General features: G+C 39.4%; 1 protein-coding gene across 1 annotated transcript; it reads left to right on the top strand.

Moving 5' to 3' along the window:
• The first annotated feature begins 665 nt into the window (after positions 1-665).
• Positions 666-24,463, top strand: FBXO30 (F-box protein 30). Its single transcript, XM_060240583.1, has 6 exons — positions 666-829; positions 6,492-6,592; positions 14,874-14,978; positions 15,561-15,672; positions 16,603-18,670; positions 21,760-24,463. The coding sequence occupies exons 5-6, from the start codon at positions 16,619-16,621 to the stop codon at positions 21,961-21,963; spliced, it is 2,256 nt and encodes a 751-aa protein (XP_060096566.1). The 5' UTR covers positions 666-829; positions 6,492-6,592; positions 14,874-14,978; positions 15,561-15,672; positions 16,603-16,618; the 3' UTR covers positions 21,964-24,463.
• The last annotated feature ends 750 nt before the right edge of the window (positions 24,464-25,213 follow it).

The following is a 25,213-nucleotide window of genomic DNA, read 5'->3' as shown; positions in this document are numbered from 1 at the left end:
CCTGGGGGGAAAGTGTAGATGACTGGGGAAGGCAACGGCAAAACACCCCGTAAAAAGTCTGCCCTGAAAACGTTGTCAAAGCAACATCACCCCAGAGTTGGAAACGACTGGTGCTCGCACAGGGGACCTTTCCTTTCCTGGTCCAGAGCAAAGCCCATGTAGTCACTTTATCAAGATACTAGAACAACACAATAATTTACACGGATTCCAGTGGCATTGTTCCAGAAGAATAACAGCACAAAGTGTTTTCATATGTTCGATTCTGATTGTATCAGTGCTAACTAGCGTAAGCGCTTCAAACATTTCTGGAAAATGCGGCTAACAATAAATATGCTAACCCAGTAACGTAACAGAACAAAGCAGCAGACAAGTGCACCTTTAAGACCAACTAAGTTTTATTCAGAATGTAAGCTTTCGTATGCTCTTAAACAGACTTCACCAGACCGGTAACGGTCGAGGAGAGGTAAACAGGGCAATCCCAGCCGGATCAGTTTGTGCTCTAGGGCCGCCTGACCATGTCCCTTTAGAGAAGTTTTGTTTTCCTTTTCTTCCCTCGCTTCACAGACGTTCCCTCGCTGCCCCCCACCCCCTTGCAGCAACAGCAGCGGCTCCCACAGTACCTCCCACACTTCTTTTACGACACTCCTCTCCCGACTGCCCGGCTGCATGGAACAAGGGAAGAGAGGTGGCCGGAAAGCGACGTTGTGAGCCAGCACTTGCAGTCCTCCACCTCACCGGAACCGGATCGAATCTTGTGTACGTCGGGGAGGAGCGGGCTGCTTGTGTTGTCTTTCCCCCACCGAGCTGTTCCACGCGTCCCAGCGAGCGGGTGAGTCTCCTGCGAGGAAAAAAGGGGATCGAGGGCTTTGGTTGCCGTAGCTTTGTGCTCTCGACACTGCTGAGTTGTTGCTGCTCCCTGTCGGCCGAGGGGTAAACAAATGGCGGCCATAGCCCGTGGTTGGGGATTCCCCCTCTCAGCCCCAGCCCTAGCCCTGAGGGGGAGGGTTGGGCTTGGCCTGGGTTAGCCTGAGCCGCAGTGGTTCGTAGTCGCCAGGACTATGGAAATGAGTGGGAGCTCGGCGGGGTTTCCCCGGGAGGGATTTAGCGGTCAACACTGACTGACAACTGGAGCACTTTAGGAGGTTGCTCGGGGGGTGTCGCGGATACGTTTGTGGGACATTTGCTTGGGTTTCCCTTAAAAAATCCAAGCTATTTCGGAAAAGGGGCAGGGAGAGAAGGAAGGTAGCGCTGGCGGCTTTCTTATCTCTGCAGTCCCCTCCTCCCTTTGCTTTCAGTGTATATGGGAAACAATGGTTGTAGTGCGGATAGGGAGGAATGGGCCGTCTCTGTCTTCAGCCCTGTACTGCTTGATTAGCATTTTCACTGCAGTCATATGCGGAGCCGCACAAGCAAACACGCGCCGGGCTCCCTGTGGTCAAAATGTCCGTTGTGCGTGGTGTCGAGACAACAGCTGCAAGTCATCTTGCCGTTGTCCCAACCTCTCTCCCCCCCCCCCCCGCAAGGTGTTTAATTTTCTAGATTGAGCAGTGCTTGAAGTTTTTAGTGGGGTTTTTCTAGGTGTATGCACAGAAACAAATGGAATTTCAGTTTCTGTTCTATTTGCGCCGGTAAGAGTGCCCCATGAAGGGAAGCGCAAGCCTTAAAAGGAGACAGTATCATCGCTCCTCTGCTAAAACGCTAGACAGGGTGTGAGTGTTGTTTTGCTTGGTTGTGATAGATTAGCGCTCCCTGAATAATAGAATTGCTTCTGAGAACAATTTCTTGTTGAAATAGATTTGTTCTACTTACACGTCAAATATGAAAAGACTTTCCCCTGGACCTTAGAAAGGGGATGGGGTGGTAGTAGCAGTTTGAAATGTTTGATAACTGAAAGCAAAATATGATAAACCCAGAAGTAAGTTTGGAATAGGCTAATATAATCCTTGTAAAAGAAGTGAACTATGAAATTTAAGAATGGTCTACTACAGCAGACATTAGCTGCTAACACAACTTGTTGAGAACCAAAATCATATGGCGCAGAGGGCCATCAGTGGCTATTAGCCACAACGTGTAGTTGGAACACTATGGGGCAGTGATGCTCTTTAATCTTGGTGCTTGGAGGGACACAACAGTGGGAAGGCTTCTGGCTGTGCTGCTGGACCTCCTGATGATACCTGGATTTTGGTCACTGTATGGCAGTGTTGGACTGGATGGGCCATTGGCCAGATCCAACATGTTTTCTCTTATGTTCTTACATGTAAAGGCATTGCTAGTTTTCTGGAGGAAATTATGTTCCATTTTTAGTTGCCAGATTTGGTCACAGTACAGTTTGGAGTTCTTATGCTGACAGTCTTCAGCTAATTACACTTTAGTAATGAATAAATATAGGTGGGATTTATAATGTTAGAAAGTAGTTGAAATTGAAACGAATTTTTAAAAATTTCCAGACATCCTGAACAATTATTATCAAATAAATGTGCTGTTTAAATAGCTGAGTTTGTATTGTACCTTGATAGTATGTGTGGAAGCTTTTTAGCTGAGTCATGATTGTCAGCAGTCTTTGAAAAAAGTTTGTGGGATTATTCAGGTCAAAGAAGTTAACTTCTGAATTCCAAATAATTAATTGTTGTTTCAGCTTTTTCAGATGCAAGATTCTAGGGCAATAGCATCTTAAAGACCAAAAAGATTTCCAGGATATAAGCTTTTTAGAGTCAGGTCTTCCTTCATTAGAGCATTGATGCTCAAAAACTTACACCCCGGAAATCTTGTTGGTCTTTTAAGGTGCTACTGCATTTGAATCTTGTTGTTTTACTGCAGACCAAACACAGGTACTCAAGTGAAACACGTTTTAAGTATAACCACAGAGTGTAGATAGATCAAGGTTGCATTGGTCTCTACCAATTGATAGGTGTGGTAGTAACTAGGTAAATTATAATGTGTGCTTTTATTCCTAAACAGTTGTGTTTGAACAACTTGGGGAAGCCTTTTAATTTTTGCATACTGTTAATGATACATGTTGAAGTTCCTAGGCTTTAGAACAGTATTACAGTTATTATTCAACTGTGTCATACTTAAATTCAGGTGAGTGGCCATGTTGATCAGAAGCAGCAGAACAAAATTTGAGTCCAATGGCACCTTTAACACCAACAAAGTTTTATGTGAGGTATAAGGTTTCATGTGGAAGCACACTTCCTCAGATACAGTGATCTGTATCATACTTTTTTACGTTATTACAAATTTGGAGATGTTAGTTCTATTGATTTGATTTATATCCTGCCCTCCCCGTTGCCAAGGCAGGCTCAGGGCGGCTGATACCTGGAGAGAGGAGGGTTGTTTGTCTGAAATTGGTTCCCTTGCTTCCTAAACATGATCAACCAGACTGTCTAAAGTTGGGCGTGTAGCTCCCAGTCCAGCAAACAGCATCTCACTTTTCATTTTCAGGCATTAGATACAAAGGTATCTCCCCCCCCCCCCTGCAGTTTTTATGTACAAGTCCAAATTTAAATGTGTTTAGTGCGTTTGGCTGCTGGAAGCAATGCATACATAATGAAACATAACAAAATTAAGCCAGTTGCCAATTTACCAGCTGTTTGACCCTGAAGCCAAGAATACCAGTGACACGTTCCCTGGTTTAATCATTAGAATCATTTGTTGGAATAGACTAGACTGATGGCTGCTTGCTCAGTAGCCATGTGGTTGTCAGGGTCAGGCTTAGAGGTATAGCAGTTTTTCTCCTATTGGCTACGTGCTGTAATTGCAGACATGTTTGAGCAGCATATTGTTTTCAAAGCGAAGTAACTGCAAAAAGAACTCTTTGGTGCACATATATAAGTTCTCCTTCACATTACTGAAAATAATAAATGTATTGCTTTATTAAAACTTAAATTTGGTTATTTCAGAATAATTATTTTTGTAATTAGCAAAGCATTCAACCAATTGATGATTTAAATGTTTTTTAAGTTGATGCTTTAAACATATTTGATAGCATTTTACCAAAACATCTTTTTACTGGTCAAATGCCCAGTTCTACCCATGCTCCAGTTCTAAATTATTCTGGCCTATATCTCCATTCTGAATTGGTAGACATGGATGCATTGTAATTTTATCCCTGTTTCTTGAACTGAATTGCATCAAATGCAGAACAAACTTTGTTTTCCAGGTCTTCTTTGAAAACTAGTCAGCATTTGCATTATAGAGAAATATTTACTAATTAAATTACTGTATTGTTTGGCCATTTCAAATGTTTAAGTGATAAGAACATTTTGAAAGACAAAACACATTTTATACCAGCCTGAGCGTTCTTCCTTATTTATTTTTGGAAAAGATAAATTTCACTTTAGCTCTTTCTGTTTTCTTCAGATCCCCCCCCCCTCCATTTTTGGTCATATTTCCATGGAAACCCCCTGGCTCTCTGCCCCCCCCCCCCAGGCTTGATTACTAAATCTCTGTCTACTACAAACACGTCAGTAATGGTTAGGATAGCATTATTGATGTTAGGTTCAAATATATGATGTATTTACTGTTGATGTTCCATCACCACTTTAAAAAGCTGCAGATAAGAGTGATGTTTTCCATATACAGTGATGGATAAATTATTTATAGCAATAGGTAATGATCAAGTGTGGATTAGTTCTATGTTGGATGGGGCTGTGATGCATAGGGAAGTCCTGTGTATGGTTCAGAAGCAGGTTTTCCTTTATCAGGATGATGACTCAGGAAGATGGTCCAACAGATATAAACTTTTAACAGATTGTTTTAAGCTGCAGGGATATGTGTGTGTCTTTCCCCATTTGGGGAAAACAACTTTTGTGTAAATTGAAATTTGTCATAACTTACCAAATTAAAATTTCTGTAACTGCTTTAACATAAATACATTTTTGTGAGTTGACATATAAAATTAAACTATTTGGCATGTTTATGAAATTTAAAAATGTTAATGCTACATTCAAATGTACCTGAAAATGTTGTGTAGATCGCCAGTGCATGCACTGAGCCCGTTAGGGGAGGGCAGGATATAAATCTGATAAAATAAAATAAAATATGCAGGGATTGTTTAATGCTATAAATTCTTATGTAGCCTTTATACTAAACATGTTGAAAAAGTAAAACCTTGTCTTCAAAAAAGTTTCACTCATTCCACAAGGAAATAATAAATTGGGGTTTTTTTTAAACATTTCCCTAAATTTCCCTTGTATGTTCGTGTGTGTTTTGGGGGTCTTCACATGATTAGCCAGGTAAATTCAGAGTTGTTGGAAGCTTAGTCAGACTGATTTCTCACTAGTGTTGCTCCGCCCCCAGGCTTCTGTTTTATCTGGCACAAGCAATCATTTTCCCACCAGTTGCTCCGTGGCGCATTTTGACGTGGAGTTCCCTCCAGTTCTCCTTGCAGCTTTGCGATGCTATCTTTTAAGGATTAAGATGCTATGAGGGGGCTGGAGGGAGCCTCTCGTCAAAATGCAACCACAGGGCAGCTGTGGGAAAATGATCACTTGTGTCAGAGTAAAACAGAAGCCTGGAGACAGCAACACCAGTGAGAAATCGGTATCAGTCTCTGGACAGGGATTTTTAGTTGAAGATGTGTTACTCAACAAGTAAAGTGTGGTCAAGATTTCAAGACATGTACTAGAACGCTACCTAGGAATGTAGACAATTATGTTGTTAGCAGAAATATCATTATTCTGGAAGACTTGAGTCCCATCCTTTCCAGAATATTCTTATCAGATCAGACTCTTAATCTTAATACGTTGGATTTTTGTACATGTCCTGGGCATGTCATCTGTACTACTGTGTTTGCTTTATACTTTGATTAGACCCATACAGTCAAGCCTGCCAATTAAGAATCCTTCTTAAGATCTTGCCAGTTAAGAACCAGTTTCCCTTTCTGCAGAGGTGATGCAGGTTGTGACCAGCAACAGTGCTTTTTCAGTGGTTGCACCTCATGTGTGTGAATGTCTTGTCCATTAAGGCTCTCCTCTGTACTCTTTTAGAACAAAACATTTCTTTTTAACCAGGTTTTTAACTAAGGGGTTTGGTATTTTAAAGGTTTCTTCAGTCTGCTTTGAGCTAGAAGGCAGGCTGGTTTATGAAGGGTCCCCCCACCCCGTTAAATGTTTTGTGCTATGTTTGTGTGATGGCTGGGTTAGGGTTAGGGTTTTTATGGTTTGTTAGCTTGTTCTGCTTTGTGAGCTGCTTTGGGCAGGGCTGTGGAAAGATAGTGTATACTTTCTCCTAATAAATAAATCTGGAAGGGTGAAAGGTCTCCAGGGAGACCTGTCAGGTACAAGGTGGTTGCTATATGAAAGATGCTTATCTAGTCTAATTCCCATGAGGCTGGGGAACAAGGGCTTTTGGTACTGCCATTGGTATTGGATGATGTCATGGTGCATCTTTTACACACAGAAATTACTGTGGAATTTTAAAAGTATTTTATTGGTATTCCAGTCCTACACAAATTGATTCCTTTTTCAAACTGTTCTGTTCTGTCTTTGCAGATCTGGAACAGGTGGGGGATACTGAGTTTAAAAGCAGAAGTGCCTTACACATAAGATTATCTGTCTCTCTACTTGGCTTCCCTATGTTATTCTTTCATCAGGTAGAGTATTACCATATCTGGGTCATTTTTTAAGCTTACCTGTTTCTGCTGTGTTTGTCCTATAACACTATGTTGTACAAGGTGAGTAATTGTAGCTGGTGATAAAAAGCTAATGAATACTTTTGAAAAATTTTATTGGAATCTTTTAGAAGTTGTGCCAAGATACTAGTGAACTAGCTGATATCGATTGTAAAAACCTAAGAAGAGCCCTGCTGGATCAGACTAGTGGTCCAGCTAGACTAGCATCCTGTCTCACACAGTGGCCAACCAGTTCCTGTGGAGGCCAACAGGTATAGAAGCCAAGGTCTTCCTCTGATCTTGCCTCCTGACACTGGGATTCAGAGACTGACTGCCTCTGAATGTGGATGTTCATTGTATTCAGCATGGCTGGTAGCCACCAATAGACCTATCTTCCATGAATCTGTCTAATCCCTTCTTAAAGATGTCTGTTCATGTGGTCATTTCTACATCTTCTGGCAACAAATTCCACACTTCAACCACTAGTGTACAGAAGTATTTCCTTTTGTCTGCCCTGAATTTATTACTCATCAGTTTCTTTGGTGCCTTGAGTTCTAGTATTTTAGAAGAGGGAGAAAAAGATATATTTGTTAGCTTCCTATACATAATTTTATGAACCTCTTTCATGCCCTCCCTTAGTCTTTTCTAAACTGAGGAGTCCCAGATTCTTGTGTTGTTAACCATGCAGGCATTATTTTAGACTTGACACTGCCTTTCCTAACCTGTGAAATGCCTTCCATCTGGGTTTCAATTAGTGTTGTTTTTAGTAGCTTCCAAGCATTCTCTAGGGACTGAACTTTCTGTTTTATTTTCAGCTTCATTTTAACTCTTTACCCATTTTCATAAAGTTCCATCTTTTGAAATCAGATGTTATGGATTATAGTGATATGAATGCTGAATCCTTAGGGCCCAGTATTTTTACCCATAATGCTTCTGTTGGGGAGTTAGTTTCCCTGATGTTCTCTAACTTATTTGATTCTATGCCCTCTTTGATGTACAGCACAATGCCTTTACCTGTCGGTCTCTCTCTATCCTGCCTATAAAGCATTGTGGTCACTGTTAAGCCTAAAACTTTGAAACTCCCTCCCCAGGGAGATTTGTCTTTCTCCCTCTATTGGTATCTTTTGCTAGTAGGTGAAGACTTTTGTTTCATCTAGCATCCCCTCAATAACGCTTACTGTCTCTCCTTCTAGTGTTGTTTATTTATGTGCTTTTAATTGAATTATTTTATAATTTTAACTGTGTTTTTAATTGCTTAAATATCTTAATGCTTTTTATGTTCCCGTCTTGTGGACCCTGATCAGCTGTGAAGGCAGCATTAAAAAGTTTTAAATAAATAATAAAGACTAGGAAAAACTTTTATGACTGCTCTTCTGAATTTTAATTAAATATTTATAACAGAAGGTCCATAATCTAATGACTAATATTAATGATGGATCCCATCTCAAATTTCCATGGATGAAAGGGTTTCCATTCATATAACATGACTTCCTGGCTTCCCACCTAAATGTTCTCTCTCATGCTGTGTGTGGTAAAAGGGAGCTTCCTGGAATACCATGGGGAAAGTGGGGGAGAGATCACTGAAAATTAGTTCCTCTTCTGTGCAGACATTTATCCAAGCCTCTGATTAAAACATTTTAAACACATTTTTAATGTTTTAAAATAGAAGTGTTGAACTCATTTGTTATGATGGCCAGATCTGACATAAATGTCACTCTGTTGGGCTGGGCCACACATACCATATAATGTAACATGCGGTACTGAAGATATAAACTTTGTAAAGATGATTTCAGATGTTAAATGGAAATAGCAGGTGAATGACAATAACAGGCTTGATTGGATTAGGTGTGAAATGCAGAGGGTTAGGAGGAGAAGACTGCAGATTTATATCCTGCCTGTCTCTCTGAATTAGAGAGCAGCTTACAATCTCCTATATCTTCTTCTCCTACAACAGACACCCTATGAGGTGGGTGGGGCTGAGTGGCTCTCAGGAGCTGCTCTTTCAAGGACAATTCCTGTGATAGCTATGGCTAACTCAAGGCCATTCCAGCAGCTGTAAGTGGAGGAGTGGGGAATCAAACCCGGTTCTCCCAGATAAGAGTTTGCATACTTAACCACTACACCAAACTGGCTCTCAGTAGGCATGGAGAGACCAGTGTTGGTAATGAGACAGGAAACCTAGGTCTCAATTCCATCCAGGATGATTCAATCCAAGAGGAAGCAAAGAATAAGTGGACATAAGTCTGACATTAAAAACTACAACATTCAGTTGCTGACCTATGAGTAGCAGTGCTCATACAAAGGAATTTCAAAGGGAGATTAGAAAGGGAAACTGCTGAATTTACAATTGATAATGAAGCTCAAGTTTTCCTGGACTGAACTGAGAGCTAGTTTTCCTGTCTCATTGTTAATGTGAGCTATTATCATTTAGTATCTGAAATCACTCCACATTCCAAGATACAAGGACCTTTCCAGGTGTTCTAATTCCTAATCAGGATCATTTTGAAAGAAGATAAATCCATATAGGAACAAAGAAATCAATTTTTTCAAAAAACTTTTCAGAAGCCAAAATAATTTCCTCAATGTACATTGTGCTTGTCAGAAGAATTCATCCATCTACCCCCCACCCCTCCCCACTCCCTCCCTCCCTCCAAAGAAGTGTGCTTGCACAAAAAAGCTTATACCTGGAAACAAATGTTGTTGGTCTTAAGTCTAACATGGACTTCAACTTTGTTCTCTCTATCTCTCCGCCCTCCCCCTTCCTTCCTCCTCAAAAGAGGAGAAGCAGCCCTGGAGAAGGAAGCAGAAGCTCTGTGTGTGGCTTGTCTTTGTATCTGTCGCACATGAAGCAGCCACGGAGCTCTCTGTGTGGGGGGGGGGGGAGGAGGGAGGCAACAGGCAGGAAGCAGAGAGCCATGGTGGGGGGAGGGGAAAAGCAAGCTACCATGTAGCTGCAGTAGCAGCCCTGGAAAAGGAAGCAGGAGAAGGAAGTTGCTTGGTGGCTGGATTCCATGGGTAGTTCATGGGTTACATTTTTGACACCCCCGTTTTAAACCTTTGTTTGTTCTTCTAATTCTTTGCTTGATATATTTAAAACTTACATAATAGTAGGTCATCTGTATATAGTCTTACTGCCTGCCTGTGGAACATTCTAACTTTCTTCATATAAATCAACATTTATAGTGTTACAGCAATGTTTTTCCTTGGTTGCATATTTAATAGTTAAGCATTAACAGTTTTTATTTATTTAATGGATGTATAGTCTTCGAGAGGGGGACGCACATGAAGGGGTGAGGGCGGTAGGGGACATCCGCCTAAGCAGCCAGATCAGCCAAATCAACCCTGGCGATCATTGGGGTGACAGATGTCACACACAGATCACGCTCACATCCTGTGTATAGTCTGTCTTTCTAACTAAGGCTTAGGTAGTGTTGCCAGGTTCTACCCCCTCCCTGGTAGGCAACTTTGGGGGGCATTCCTGGAGACGGTAAGGACATCCCCAGCCGCATGGAAGGCACCCTCGGGGCCAGCTTGTAAGAACAGTTTAAAGGAAACCTTTCCTTTAAATGGTTTTTGCAAGCAGGGGAGCCAGTAGCCTGCATGCCTGAACTCCAGTTGGTGAATTTGCCTATTGGAGTTCAGGTTTGCAGCTGGTGGCCGCCCCTCTCCTTCCCCTCCTGCAACGTGTAAGGGGCTCTCCAGCTGATCAGCAGGCCATGTGCTCCTGCTGAAAAGCTGGAGGGCCCTTTAAATCTTGCAGAAGGGGTGGGAGAGGGGTGGTAGCTGTTGAGGCAGGGCTTGGGGGTGGGACTTTCCCTTGCTGACCAGGTGGCTAGCAGTGGCCGGAGTCCGCAAACTTGGGGGCATCCCCAGGCTTAGGGCAGTACTCTGGTCTTAATGTGTATAAAAACTAACATTTTTGTTAGCCCGTTCTCAACAAAAGTCAGACTAAGACTTGAATGGCCACAAAATTCTTTTTAAAAACTGTTAATACACGGTATATTTTTTGTTGATCTGCTAAGTGTCACGTTTTACAAAAATATTTACTTTTGCCTTTTTGAAAACTAAGCTGTCTCAAAACAAGTGGTAGTACAAGTAAACAAACTGCAACAGTTCTAATACTGTGATCTTCTTTCATGCTGTGCTCTTTACTCTATCTGAAGCCTTTGACATTGAATAGGAAAACCATCACTGACCTTAAATAAACAAGGAGAGTTAAATGTATGAAATAAGAAATATCATTTTGGAGAGGAGTTATATAATTCCACTGTTCTCTGTTAAATAGTGTACCTGTAGTAGTTGGGCACACAAGAGGGCACCGAAGGATTTGGATTACACTAGGAATACTTAGAGCTTTCTATTTCAAGTTGTTATTATGATCATAGTTGTTTGTACAAACACTGGTCACTGGGTTGTTTGCTACAGTTGTGACAGAATTTCAAAACCTATTTTGACAGTTCTAGTCAGCTGATTGTAGTATGTACAATAACATCAGGTGATCTATACCTTTGGAGATCAGTGGACATTACACCAGAACTGTGTATATTTTTAGGTTTCTTGGTTGGTAACAGGCAAGCATACATACTTAAACTTCTCAAATGAACTGAATCTATCTGCTGACATTGCCTAATCATAAATGAACAGCTGTTTTTCTAGGTTTGTTCATTTGTAAGAGCATGTGCATTGATTTGCAGTTACCTTAAACACTGAATGGAATCTAGCTTCACTGTGTTTAGTGAGTGTGGCTAACATTTATTTATACAATATAGTGAAGAATGACATTTTGTAAATGAACTGTATTCCTTTTTGTATTTTCCATTGTCATGGCTCCTCAAATCAAATTTTAGCTGAGTAGTATGGATTGATCTAAATCGGTAATGTAAATATAGAAGAAAAAATGTCCATTTTAAAATTAGGTAGTGCTTAAATAATACATGCAAAAGAACCTATTGATTTAAAATGGAACAGAACCTTTATCCAAACTCAGAATAGCTATGGTTCTTGAGAAATATAGTTTTACTAAGCAATATAATGGGCATGAGTCCAAAAAGACTTGCAACCTGAAGCCATGCCTGACTCCTGCAGAAAGGTGGTGATTTGAATTAACAATGGAAGGTGTTTTTTGTTTCCAGTGTTGTTTGTTATGTAGGGGGTTTTCTGTATTGATATGCTCCTTCTCCCATATTGTTGTCCTGCCCCATCCCCACTGCAAAAAAAGTGAAGACTCTCAGTTTACAAGTAAGGGTTGGCAGGAGTGTTCTCTGTTAAATGGAAAGTACCGTAACCGTAAATAAGAAGGTAAATGTCTGTGTTCTTTATAGGTAGAATAATATATATGTATAAAAATACAGAGCCTGTTGCAGAGATTAGGTAGAAACTATTATTCATTTGATCCTCAAGTGATCCCTAACTCCCAGACTCTATCCATAATAGAAGTGCAAGAATTTATTGTGCTGCACAATGACTGACAAAGGTGTTTCCTGAAGGTTTTTTCCCCCATAGAAACCAACCTTTCATAATTTTTTAAGAAGAAATAAGTTCAGTTTTAACAGCTTATAGGTTCCAGGAGCTGGAAGTTTTTACAGGTTCATAAACTATAAAGAGACCTGGAGCTGAAGTGTAGCAAAACAGGAAAAAATTGAACTTCAAGATAATACTTAAAAACATTTTTTTTTAAGTAAGAAGCTTTGCTGTGGTCTTTTTTAAACAATTAGAACCAAGGAGAAAATCTAAAGTGAGGTATTGTATTTTTGTCCAATGCAGCATCAGTCTTAAAAATCCAGTCTTGTGTATTGAAACCAGGTGAGCTTGCTGAATCAAACATCCTCCTTCCAGGCTGTAACATTTCAAGATGGCACCTGTGGTTCTCAGAACAAAAGGTCTTGTGATCTCCAAGTGGGCTTTCAATGAGAAGATTTCACTGAAGATCAATCACCCTGAGATATTTAAAGGTTTAGCATTGCTCAATGGAATTACCATCTTTTGACTTGTTAAGCCTTCGAGTACTCTTCCCAAAGACCATTATCTTGATCTTGGCAAAATAAATGTTTAGAGCCCCACACTTACAGAAATTTCCCAGTTAGTGCAACATTCTTTTTAAACTGATACAGGTTAAGGAAACCAGCACCATATAATATAAGAGGACAAGTATAAGAGGACGGATATCTTTTGACCACCGAAGGATGATCTGAAGAGCTCAGGGCTAGATAGACTTTGAGCAATATCATTTAAATACAGATTAAAAAGAGAGGGGCCAAAGCACATCCCTGTTCAACCCTCCAAGTAATAATAATCTCCTGAGTTAGGGACTCTATAGGTCTCACTTGTTTCTAGCAGAAATATGACAATGAAATTAACAGGAAGAATAAGCATTTATCCATGTTTTTGCCCACTAATTTTGCCCACAGTTGATTGTGGTCGACTGAGTGAAAGTCAGTGATTAGATTTATGAATGCGGCAAACATGGACTTGGTGGGACCCTTAATATTCATTTGGGTCAGCTGATAGTCGGTGGTCAATAGTACCTAACCCTTTCTTGAACCCTGCTTGTTCTGGGTGGATTACGTGATTGAAGATCTCCCAGTTCCCCAATCTGCGCAGGAAAAATTTGGTATAGAATTTAATGGCTATGTCTAGTAAACTAATTGGACAATAATTTGGGGGATCTTATTCATAGCCCTATTTGAATAGAGGCACAACAATGCTTTGTTTCCAACTAGAATTAATCTGGGTAAACAGTTTGGCTAAAACATAACTACCAGTCAGAGAAAAATGCCTATTCATCTATGGGGGGGAACAAATCTTCACATGGGGACTTGCCAAAAGAAAAGTAGTAAGATCTTTTATCCTATCTCTAAGATAGGAGGCAATTAGATAAAGAAGGCATGTTAAAAATTGAGCCTGCGCCAAAGGCTCTGGGTCCAGGATGGAAGGAATACCAAATAATGTGGCAATAGTGTATATGTCAGTTTCTTGCAGAATATGTTCATAATTAGTTAATTGCAGGATGTGAGGGTGATATGACTGCAGCATCCATCAACCCATTGATTGCTGGGGTTAATTTAGCATGTTTATTATTGGTTAAATTGCAGTTAAATCATGAGATTACAGTCTTTTATCTTACTGTAGCCTGGATTGCCTGGAATTAAAGTAGCACAGTCCTGGGGAAAAAATGGCTGCTGGGTAATTAAAAATACTGATAGTTTATGTCTACTTTTCCAATTGAAAAATAGCCTTGATCCCAAATGCCTTTACTTAACAAAAGTTAGTTTGAAAATATGCTTGGTGCACCACCTTAAAGCCTTCCTAAACGTGTGTGCAAATGTGTATAACAAAACTTCGAAGGCTTTAAATAAAATCTGCAAAAGAAAATAATCTACATAGAGATTTCAGAGCAAGTGTTAGACTTTTCTCTGTCTGCCATTTTTCTGCTTCAAACACATGTCAGGGAAGGAGGCAGAACCTAACCTTTTTTTTTTTTTGAGGGCCAGAGCTGGTTGAAGTAGGTTTGTCCCAGCTCTGAAATTAATTTTATGTATTCTCTGAATCTATTCCAATAACGTCAACACCATGTGCTGGTGGAACCATCCTTTTCTTATTGGTAAAAGACCCCTTGCGCCAAAGGAAGGCTTTACAGTTAGTGGAGGGTCCAGTCTTGTGTAATTTACTTCTAATAAGGTAGTACAGAAATGTGAAGGCCCAAAGGAAAAAATAGGAAAATTCAGGATGAAGCGTACTTTTTTGCTCCCCTTGGAGGTGTACTTAACTTGGAGGACGTCTTTGTGACTTTTTTTCATGAAGAAGTTGGGAAATTTTCAAGAGTACTGAAACGCCTATGATTTTTTTTTTTCTGGCTGGGAATGGGTGAAATGCTTTTTAAGACATTATCTTGTTGGCATGTGTAGCATGAACATTTTTATGCAAGGTAATCTACTACAGCATTAGATAACAATTACTGTATACAAACTGATTGACCTTGGGCCAGTCACACGCTCTCAGTCTAATCTATCTCACACAGTGGTGGTTGTCATGATGATAAAAAGGAGAGCAGAACAATGAAATTGAGTAGAAAGGTGGCATATAAATTAAAGATTTTTTTAAAAATACACATACACTTTCCCAGTTTAAAGCACTCTGAGTGAGAGGGTATATTAGCAAAATGATTGTAGGAAAAGGAGAATTTCAGATACCTTACAGCCTCGTGTGCTGGTGATCTGTGTATTTTAAGTTTTGCTTAGTACTTTTATTTAATTATCTCTCTTAGCAGTGCTGTGCCAGTGGGATTTCCCCTTCTGAATAGTCTTAAGAATGGAGACTACATCAAAAAGAAGCTCACTTGCTCTGCTCCACATTAGAAGATCTTGATCTGGTGAGTCACTTCCTGTTACAACTGAAATTTTAATAAATATTTTAATCACAGGACTGTCATAATAATATTTGAAAGAAGTGCTTTGAAAACTTGGTGCACTATGTCAATATTATTTTTTAAACTATTATTTAGGGAGAAATTATCTAAAAGTGAGTCTAATGTTGTTTGTCACCCAGCATTGCAAACATTGCTTTAGCAGAGATCACTTTTGGCACAGAAGTCTTGAGAATTGATGAAAAGGAGAGGCCAATACAGAATTTGCCAAAAAAGTTTTGAATTGATGTTGCTGAAAATCTGACAAGCATTAATTTGGAATAAATTATTTGTATCGTGGCTATTATGCATATAGTTGGTTACCACTTTTGCATATCTTTTGTTGCAGTTTAATTTGGGGACAAGACGGCATGTAAAACTAATCTTGATTTGTGCAACGTAGTTGGTGTGTGTTTTCATTGGACTACCAAGTTTTTAAATATGATTTACTTAACTAATCCTAGGGATGTCATTCTCATTTAAAATTCAAATAAATGCTCTTAACAAATGAGAAACTAGAATGTCTAATGTCATATGCGACTTTTCCAGGAAGACACCATTACGGAATGTGGTGGTGAATGTGAAGAGATTATCATCGTTTTCTTCAGTTGTTCAGAAATTGTACATGGTGTAAAGAAACCTTGGGAAAGCAAGAGTTCAAGTATGTATGTATTTGGGTAAGGTTTGGATTATTTGAAGAGATTAAGTTTTAACTGTGGAAAATACTTCTGATGCACTTCTTTGTTGTGTGTATTTCATTTATGATTTGGGCCTGCTTCTCTGTACTGTACTAGCAGCTGGCTTGAGCTACTGTCACTTTATTCCTTCTGCGGCTATTTTGTAGGGCTGTTCTCCTGCAACCAGAGGCATAAACTAGATGAGGGGATTGCTGTTTAGATCAGCCCTTGGGTGCTAATGCTGCATTGTTTCACAGATAGTAATAATAATAATAATAAGTGTCCTGGCTATCCTTGTTCTAGAGATTATGCTCCTAATATGTTACAGTGTTCAAGCACATAAGAAAAGTAACTGCAATTACAGGGTAACTTCAGTATATTCTTACACAGACTGTATGGTCCCAAATGCTAGTACTAATGGGGTGTATATTTCAGCTTTGAGAGATTGACAGTAATATAGAATATGCGATGGCTAGAAACCAGAGTAGCTTCATGTGTATGGCTTTCATCAACTGTACTACACTTTGCTTTGAAGTACCATGTTACTTGCAACAATTTCTTACACTTGTTTCAGAAGCAGCCTGTCATACTGCTTGGGATTACTGTTAAGAGTCACATACAGGCTGTTAGGAATGTGTTGAAAAGTACTGTCTCTTTCCTGGCTCAAGTGGCAGTCCAGGCAGGTCTATCACAGTTCTGTGATGCAGCAGTTTGGCTGGTCTACTGACCAGTAGAATAGTGCCAGTTTGTGCTACTTCATACTGTTTATGGTTGGGTTTTACATATGGTATCCAAATTCCTGCTTGTGGTAGTGCTTGATTTTATATCCTTCTGCCCTCCACCCTCTGTGTTAAGGGGGGGGGGTTTGCTGACAAAAAAAAAATACTAACACATTGTCTTTATCTCACTCCTAGAATTGAACTTATCATCATGGAAGAGCACCAGCATCTACATTGTGTCAACTGTGTTAGTCGGCGTTGTATGACTAGGCCAGAGGCTGGCATTTCCTGTGATTTAATTGGTTGCCCCATGGTTTGTGGAGCAGTGTTTCATTCATGCAAAGTTGAAGAGCACCGCCTTTTATGTCCACTTGAAAGAGTGCCTTGTCTGAACAGTGGTTCAGGCTGTCCATTTACTGTAGCAAGAAACAAAATTGCTGAACATCTAGAAATTTGCCCTGCAAGTGTGGTATGCTGTACTATGGAGTGGAATAGATGGCCAGTGAGTTATGCAGATCGCAAATCTTATGAAAATCTGAGTAAAGATGTTGATGAAGTTGAACAGTTGGACATGGCTCTTGCCCTTCAAGACCAGCGTATGCTTCTGGAATCCCTCAAAGTAGCAACTATGACATCAAAAACCGCTGATGAGCTATCAAAATCAAAAGAACAGACTTCTATTGTGAGTGCCCCAGATGTCACTCTTCCAAATGGCTTAATGCCGGTAGATGAAGAGTCATATGGTGCACTTTATCAAGCTACTGTGGAAACAACCAAAAGTTTAGCTACAGCCCTAGATATCTTGAACACAGCTACTAGAGACATAAGCATGTTAAGTTCAAAACTTGGCATTTCACCATGTGAAACTAGTGAAGATTGTCAGATTAAAGAACAAAACTGTGATAGAAGTGTGCAGCATAAAATTACAGAGCATGACTGTCTAGAAGATAATATGGGAGCAGCTGGTGGCATTCACTTGGATGTCTTCAATCAAAATGTGCAGGTGGAACAAAATGGTTCGAGTGACTTTTATGATTCCATGCAACAATACAATTTTGGCATGAGCCTTGATGATTCTCTCTGTAATGGCTTTCATATAGACAATTCATGTACAGATATGCTGCAACAAAATGACAAACTAGGAATGTCTAATTCAGAGCAATCTAATGTAGCAAATGGCATATGTAATTCTTGTGATGAGGCATCAAGTTCATGTGCCCCCAATTCTGTAGCAACACAACTTAAGGAAGAAGTACATCTGCATAGTTTGCCTAATGGCAGTGTTAATCATGTATATTTACCATATGGCTGTAGTGAGGAAGAAATGTTACACAGACAAATAGAGCAAGACAGGCTCAGAAACATAGATGTACTTTCTTTACTTCCTCATCGTACTTACAGTTTTCTCACAAATCATTATTTCTCCGCACCAAAGGAAAACAAAGCAGTAGATACATCAGATTTGGAAATAACTGAAGATCCTATGGGTCTTCAGGGTATAGACTTGATTACAGCAGCTTTGTTGTTTTGTCTGGGAGATTCTCCTGGTGGTAGGGGAATATCTGATAGCCGTGTTGTTGATGGATATCGTGTTGATTTTGGGACACAGACGTTTTCTCTCCCATCTGCAATCCTGGCCACAAATACAATGGTAGGGGAAATTGCTTCGGCCTCTGCATGTGATCACGCTAATCCACAGCTCTCAAATCCAAGCCCTTTCCAGACACTTGGGCTAGACTTGGTACTAGAATGTGTAGCTAGATACCAAACAAAGCGCTCAATGTTTACATTTGTTTGTGGACAATTGTTTAGGCGCAATGAATTTTCTTCACACTTCAAGAATGTGCATGGTGATATTCATGCTGGCCTCAATGGTTGGATGGAACAGAGATGTCCTCTGGCTTACTATGGATGTACATATTCTCAACGCAGATTTTGTCCTTCTACACAGGGGGCAAAAATTATTCATGACCGACACCTAAGGTCATTTGGGGTTCAGCCTTGCATATCTACTGTGCTGACAGAGCCTGATAAGAGATGCTGTTTAGGACTGCATAGTGACCATCTGAGTAGTCTTCCTTTTGAGGTTCTACAACACATTGCTGGGTTTCTCGATGGATTTAGTTTATGTCAGCTCTCACGTGTGTCACGATTAATGAGGGATGTATGTGGAAGCTTACTACAGGCACGTGGAATGGTCATACTGCTTTGGGAAAAAAGAAAATATCCTGATGGAAGCTCTTCATGGCAAATAAAGGAAAAGGTTTGTATGTATTGATGGCAGGAATTGTCCTTACTTCTGCTGAAATTAGCATATTGTTTGGTCTAGCTGAAGCTTCTGTGATTTTCTTCTTCACCTTCTCCCTGATATAAGAAGATGTACAGGCTTATAGAAGACCTTGCCAATAGTGAAATAAAACTTGGTAACTCTTATTCAGAGAATAATGGTTACCAGATAAAAAGCATGCATAAACCCCATCAAACTCAGCATATGGTAGGGGATTACTGTTGTACTGACTCATCCCAATCTGTCTCAGGTGGTTTATCTCCACTTGAAATCTGCATATTGGTGTTCACAGTTGCATAGAAGCTTACAGGTGTAATGCCTAGTATGGATATTCCTTATCTGAGAATGTAAGTCCTAACTATAGGTGGGCTTTGATCCTAAGCCTTTTTACATTTGTTCCTGTATTCATCTGTTGCTGAGGTGATCCCTCTACTGATCGTTGCTTTGAGGCTTAAAAAATACTGGTTTTGTGTGAGCAGAAGCTCCTAACTCTAGGGGACTACACCTACTATTGGAACTGACCCTTAGGATTCAAGCAATTAAGTCCATTGTGTAAGTGTGGATCAGAGAAGGAGTGGGTTACCTAGATCTTTTACCACATGTTGCATTTGAACATCTGATGGGGCTTATGTACTCTGATTAATACTAGAATATATTCACATGTTTAAAATTACAGCTAGAAGAGTCCTCTGTTCAAAGGTTTGGAGAAGAAATAATTTTTTTCCAACCAGTGCACTGGTTAAGAACAGTGGACTCGAAAACCAGATTCGATTCTGCTCTCCTGACTTGAAGCCAGTTGGCTGACCTTGGGAGAGCCAGTTTAGTGTAGTGGTTAAATGTGTGGACTCTTATCTGGGAGGACCGGGTTTGATTCCCCACCCCTCCACATACACCTGCTGATGTGACCTTGGGTCAGCCACAAGTTCTCTCAGAGCTGTTTTGCTCAAGAGCAGTTCTGGGAGAGCTCTCTTAGCCTCACAGGGTGTCTGTTGTGAGGAGGGGAAGGGAAAAGAGATTGTAAGCCACTCTGAGACTCCTTGTTGCGAAGAGTGGGGTATAAATCCAATTTCTTCTTCAGTCACAGCTCTCGGAGCTTTCTCAGTCCCCAACCACCAATAATAATAAGACATTGGATTTATATCCTGCCTTCCACTCTGAATCTCAGAGTAACTCACAATCTCTATCTTCCTCCCCCACAATTTCCTCCCCCTGTGAAGTGGGTGGGGCTGAGAGAGCTCTCACAGAAGCTGCCATTTCAAGGACATCTTTGAAAGTAGTTCACCAATGCTAAAAGAGTTAGAATTTAAGGCTGCCAGACAATCATTGAGTCTTCTGGCTCTACCGTACAGAATGCCATGCTTAATTAACTAATCCTAGATAAGACAATAAGTTTCCTAGTAGTTGCAAGCTGTTAATTACTAGCTGTAGTTGCTAGTTGAACAGATAACAGAACCTTTCCTTCAAGTGTCCTTACTATGCTGTAAGCTTTTTAAAAAGTTGTCTTTCATTTAGACTGAGATTGTTCAAGTCAGATAGTCAGAGGCTTTAACTATCAAATAACACAAATATATGGCCAGGAGGCATGAATTCAGATAGTGCAAGCGTATGATAGTTGTGCCTTAACGAGCATGTTTTTCCTCATTAATGTTATTTGTGTTGCCAATTACCTGTTTGCTTTTGATGGCTGGCATAATGTGGCTACAACCAATAGTGCTGTAGAATTCCTGAACTCAAAACATTACCTGTTTTACAGAGGTCTGAAAATGAGTTAGGTTGATACTCCTGGCATTCTTTTTTTATATATTAAAAAAAATCTGTTGAAAGTGTCTCTTTTCACTGTGTTTCTGTTTCCCAAGTGGGACACATGTTAAACCTTTTTGTGACCTTGATACACTCTGGTTCAGCCTATTATTCTGAAAGGTTTTTTTTTTTTAAAGATATATAGTTAGCTGTGATTCTGAACTGCTCACAAGATCAGTGTAATTGGCCTCCTATATGCAGAAAACTTGACATTGTAAATTAAGCAAAAGGGGAGGGGGAGGAAGGGGCAATAGAATTAGGCTGCTCAAGTCTTGAAAATGTATGAAATCCTGGCGTTGAGATTTGGAGGAATGTCCAAATTTGCCTTCCTTACAGTTCCTTGCAGGCCTTCAGCTTGTACATCTCCCCAAATACCCACTTTAGAACTTGCTTATTAACACTGAACCCAGATAAAATACTCAGGATCAAAAAATGCAATGGTAATGACAGATTAAGCAGTCAAAGCTATTCCTACTTTGAGGTTTCCTTTCCCTTCAGTGCTAATTTGACCAAAAAAGCTTTTATTTACTAATGGCAAAAAAGCTTGTTTGGGGGCGGAATAAGAAACTCCAGAGCTTTTTTTGAGCAGGGACGCGCAGAAACGCAGTTCCGGCTGGCTTGGTGCCAAGGGGTGTGGTCTAATATGCAAATGAGGTCCTTCTGGGTTTTTCCCACAAAAAAGCTATGTTCAAAACTGGTGACATTGGGGTATGGCCTAATATGCAAATGAGTTCCTGTTGAGCTTTTTCTACAAAAAAGCCCTGAGAAACTCTAATTTATAACCAGCTGATAACAATGCTGAGTCATAGTTCGCTTGAAGAAATAAACGGGAAGAGTAATAGTTCACAAGTTTGCCAACCATAGTTGGTAAATCATACAGCATTATGGTTTGAATCTCAAACTATGCTTCTGCTTGCTCTGTACCCTCTTCTGTTGTTGACACAGTGCACTGTAGAATATGGTGTTTTTTTAATGCTAAGCACTTCTATGAGAGCAGTCTCTTCTGGTAAGTTAAGAAATGCTTAGCACTAGAGAAAAATGCTCTGTAGCACAGAACTGCCCCTGCAATGGATGGAGTGCAGCACAAATAGAAGCAAAGCTTAGGATCTAACATGTTTGCACCCAACCTATTGTTAGTTTATTTGGCTCTTGAATTTTATTACTATCATATCACATATTTGGCATGTATTACTTTGTCATTAAAACACCAGTTCTTTCATTCATGTTTAAAATACAAATGCAGTCTAACTATTTTTATTTTCTAGGTATGGCGCTTCAGCACAGCTTTTTGTACTGTAAATGAATGGAAATTTGCTGACATCATAAGCATGGCTGACCACTTGAAGAAATGTAGTTATAATGCTGTAGAAAGACGGGAAGAGGCTGTGCCACTGCCATGTATGTGTGTCACACGAGAACTTACAAAAGAAGGACGTTCATTGCGCTCTGTCTTGAAACCTGTACTTTAAATATGAAGTCACTCTAATTGCACATACTCAAGCACCTGATGTAACCTCTGTAACATTATGACACTTTATTAATTTACTAAAGATTTCTAGATAAATCTACTCTAGATAAATCTACTCTCATTATGTACATAATGTTTTGAAGTGGCATTTATTTTTTATAATACTGTCTGGTTAGAGTTAATGAAAATTGCCTTAATGTTTGAAAATATGGAACTTGCTGGACAGGGTAGTTTTATATAACTTATATAATTTACAAATTTTTTTCTCTAGGGATTTTTCTGACTTAATGGTGCCCATTTCCTTTTTATTGACTTCGGACTTTTAGATATATGCACATTTATCAGACAGGAACTTGAGATGTGTAATGACAGGAATCTGACCAAACAACTTGTGTGTTTGGTCATTTTGCAGATTAAGAAATCTGCAGATACAAGAAATTTAAAAAGTTAAATGCTGAACATAATTTACTTGTGCATATCTTAAAAACAGTTCTTTTTATTCTTTAAATAATGCTGCAGCCTCTCAAAATACCCTGGCTCAGTTTAAATTACTATCTAGTTGAGATGATATAGGACATGTGTTTTTAGTGCTGACCACAAATGATTAGGGGAGATAATCCTCAATTCTTTGAGTCAATGATTTGACTTCCCCCAATGGAACTGAATTGCAACAGAGATGTTTCTAAATAACATGTTCTTGATTATCCATATAGGTTACTACTATGAACAGCCTTATGAAGAAAAATTGGTTTGTCATATACTTAAACCTACACTGGCAATTGAGTAAACTTTCTCCTTTGTATTAATGAATGAGGTGAATGTGAACAAAATTCCCTTAGCTTCCTGTAAACCAGATATACAGGATGTGTAATTTTAATTTAGTAAAACTAATGAAGGGCTTATTTATGGTGACGAGAGAGCATCTTATTAACATGCCTACAGATGTAATCCTGGCTTCAAGGCTATTTTAAATTCTATAGGATTCTGATTCTGAGCACACTTAAGTTAGTTCCAGTGAAACTTATTTCCAAATAAATGTGTTTAGAAGAGAGGTGCTGGTATGCCATCTTTATAAGATGAGAAACCATTTGTTGCATAAAGCATATCTTAAATGCATGTTCGTCCATTTCAGAACTTCACATTTTTCCATAGTCTTCCATTGAGGACATTGTGTTTAATGTTTACTGTAATTTATGCCTTTAACTATACTAGTGTAACTTGGAAGCTTTCAGACTTGATATTACTGTTGGGGGGATTGTACTTGGTAACTGTGCCACAGGTTATAAGCAGACCAAGTTTGCAATCTAAAAGTAGTGTATATAGTTTTTAAGGAGGAAAAGTATTGAAAAGGTTATTACAGAAATGGCTACATGTTTGTAACAAAGTCATTTTAGTATACTTGATCAAAAGTTCACATCTATAGCATACATGATTCCAATCTGGGAAATAGTACCTTATTCATAACTTTTGACTGACCCCTTTTAGGAAAAAATTAAACCTCATTCTCTAGTGCCATATATTGAGATTACTGGAGTTTTCAATATTTGCTTTATCTATTTTCTGAAATGCCTGGATGTTGGGATCAGTTTACTATTCTCACAAAGCTGCCTTTCTCATTTGAAGGGCCTAGAGAAGAGAATTTTTCTTTAGCCCTGCAGGATCTGGTCTTCTGTTGATAGTTGAGCATCATTTGTAATTGCCATTGTTGGGAGAAGAAAGAAGCATTGATAACACACTGAATCTTCTTTTGTTGGTGTGACCAACCAAGGTTTAGGTAGTGTTTTTCTTCAGCAATACATCCATGATGTTTGTTGCCTCTATGTCTTCTAAAAAGATTTATCAGTCAAAAATAACCAAAACTATTCACTCCGTAGGTTTTAAAAGCTGTTTTCCAACCTGTTCATCTATTAAATACCTTACTTGTGTGTATTTTGGTATTTTTTGTGTTGCTAGAGCATGGTAAAAAAATGTCTTGGCCCTTTGACCGAGTACTAAGCACTGCTGAGGCTCAGAATGGAAGGTTCTCTAAGCAGTTAAACTTGTGATTAATTACTATCTCAGTTCAGCTTTGTCGCAATACGTATTCTGAATACTTCATTCATTACATGCACTTTTATTTTTGAATTTAGATACTGTGTTAAATCTTTAAAATCCAGAGCTATTAAAAATCAATGCTGTTCAAAATAATCTTTTAAAAATACTTTTATGTGCAGGAATTCAATAAAAATCTAGGATACCAGTATTTTATACTGCTATGCAGTTTTTACAAAAAAACCAAAAAGTGGTACATAGTTTGTCATTACTTTTTTTGTTCCCTTGTACTTACATTTAAGTGTATACCAAGTCTCTTCTAGCGCTTGGTTTCCTGTTGCATTGCCTTTACTTACCAGTTGTTTCTCTTACCGATACGACATTACTCACTTTATAAAAAAAAGTTTTCAGTTAATATCATTTTTCAGTGTGTAATATCCTAATTAAATACACTTGCCATTTCCCTCTTATTTATGCTTGCTTGGTTGGTTTTTTCCCCACCTTGATCATGAGTATGAGCTATCTGGTATTGAAATTGCATTTTTTGGCAGTGTGTGATAGATTGGCATAAAGATATTTAAAAGGAGAACACACACATCGGCAGGGGCTGTGGTTTGGTGTGTAAAAGGCCCCAGGTTCAATCTCCTGGCACCTTCAGTTACAGAGACAGTAGTAAACAGATGACATGAATGACCTCTACCTGAGACTCTGGAGAGCCACTGCTAGTCTTAAGTAGAAGTACTGACCTTGATGAATTTGTGGTCTGATTCTAGTATAAGGCAACTTCATATTAAGGTTAAATATCACTATCAAATATGATTTCTAGAATGTGGAATGAAAATGTCCCATTCTTCAATACACTTGACTTGGAAAAGTCTGCTGGAAGGCTGATCTGTTCTTGTATTTCTGTAGTAGAATTTGGGATGAAATCATAAGTTTGGAAGGGACCTCCAGAGTCATCTAGTCCAACCTCCTGCACAATGCAGGAAACTCACAAATACCTCTCCCCACATACCCCAGTGACACCTGCTCCACACCCAGAAGATGGCAAAAAACCCTTCCAGGCTCCCTGGCCATAGACCATTTGAAAGTCATTCTGTTTTATCATTTCATTATTCAGAGATCTCACATGTTTCTCACAAAAGAGTTGTGGTGCTAGTGTGCTACATGTGGTGCTAGTGAACCTACATGTTTCTTTTGTGGCCAAACCCAAAACGTAG

The sequence above is a fragment of the Heteronotia binoei genome, chromosome 1 (assembly GCF_032191835.1).
Source record: "Heteronotia binoei isolate CCM8104 ecotype False Entrance Well chromosome 1, APGP_CSIRO_Hbin_v1, whole genome shotgun sequence".
NCBI lineage: Eukaryota > Metazoa > Chordata > Lepidosauria > Squamata > Gekkonidae > Heteronotia > Heteronotia binoei.
This window is presented reverse-complemented; position numbering and strand designations above follow the sequence as displayed.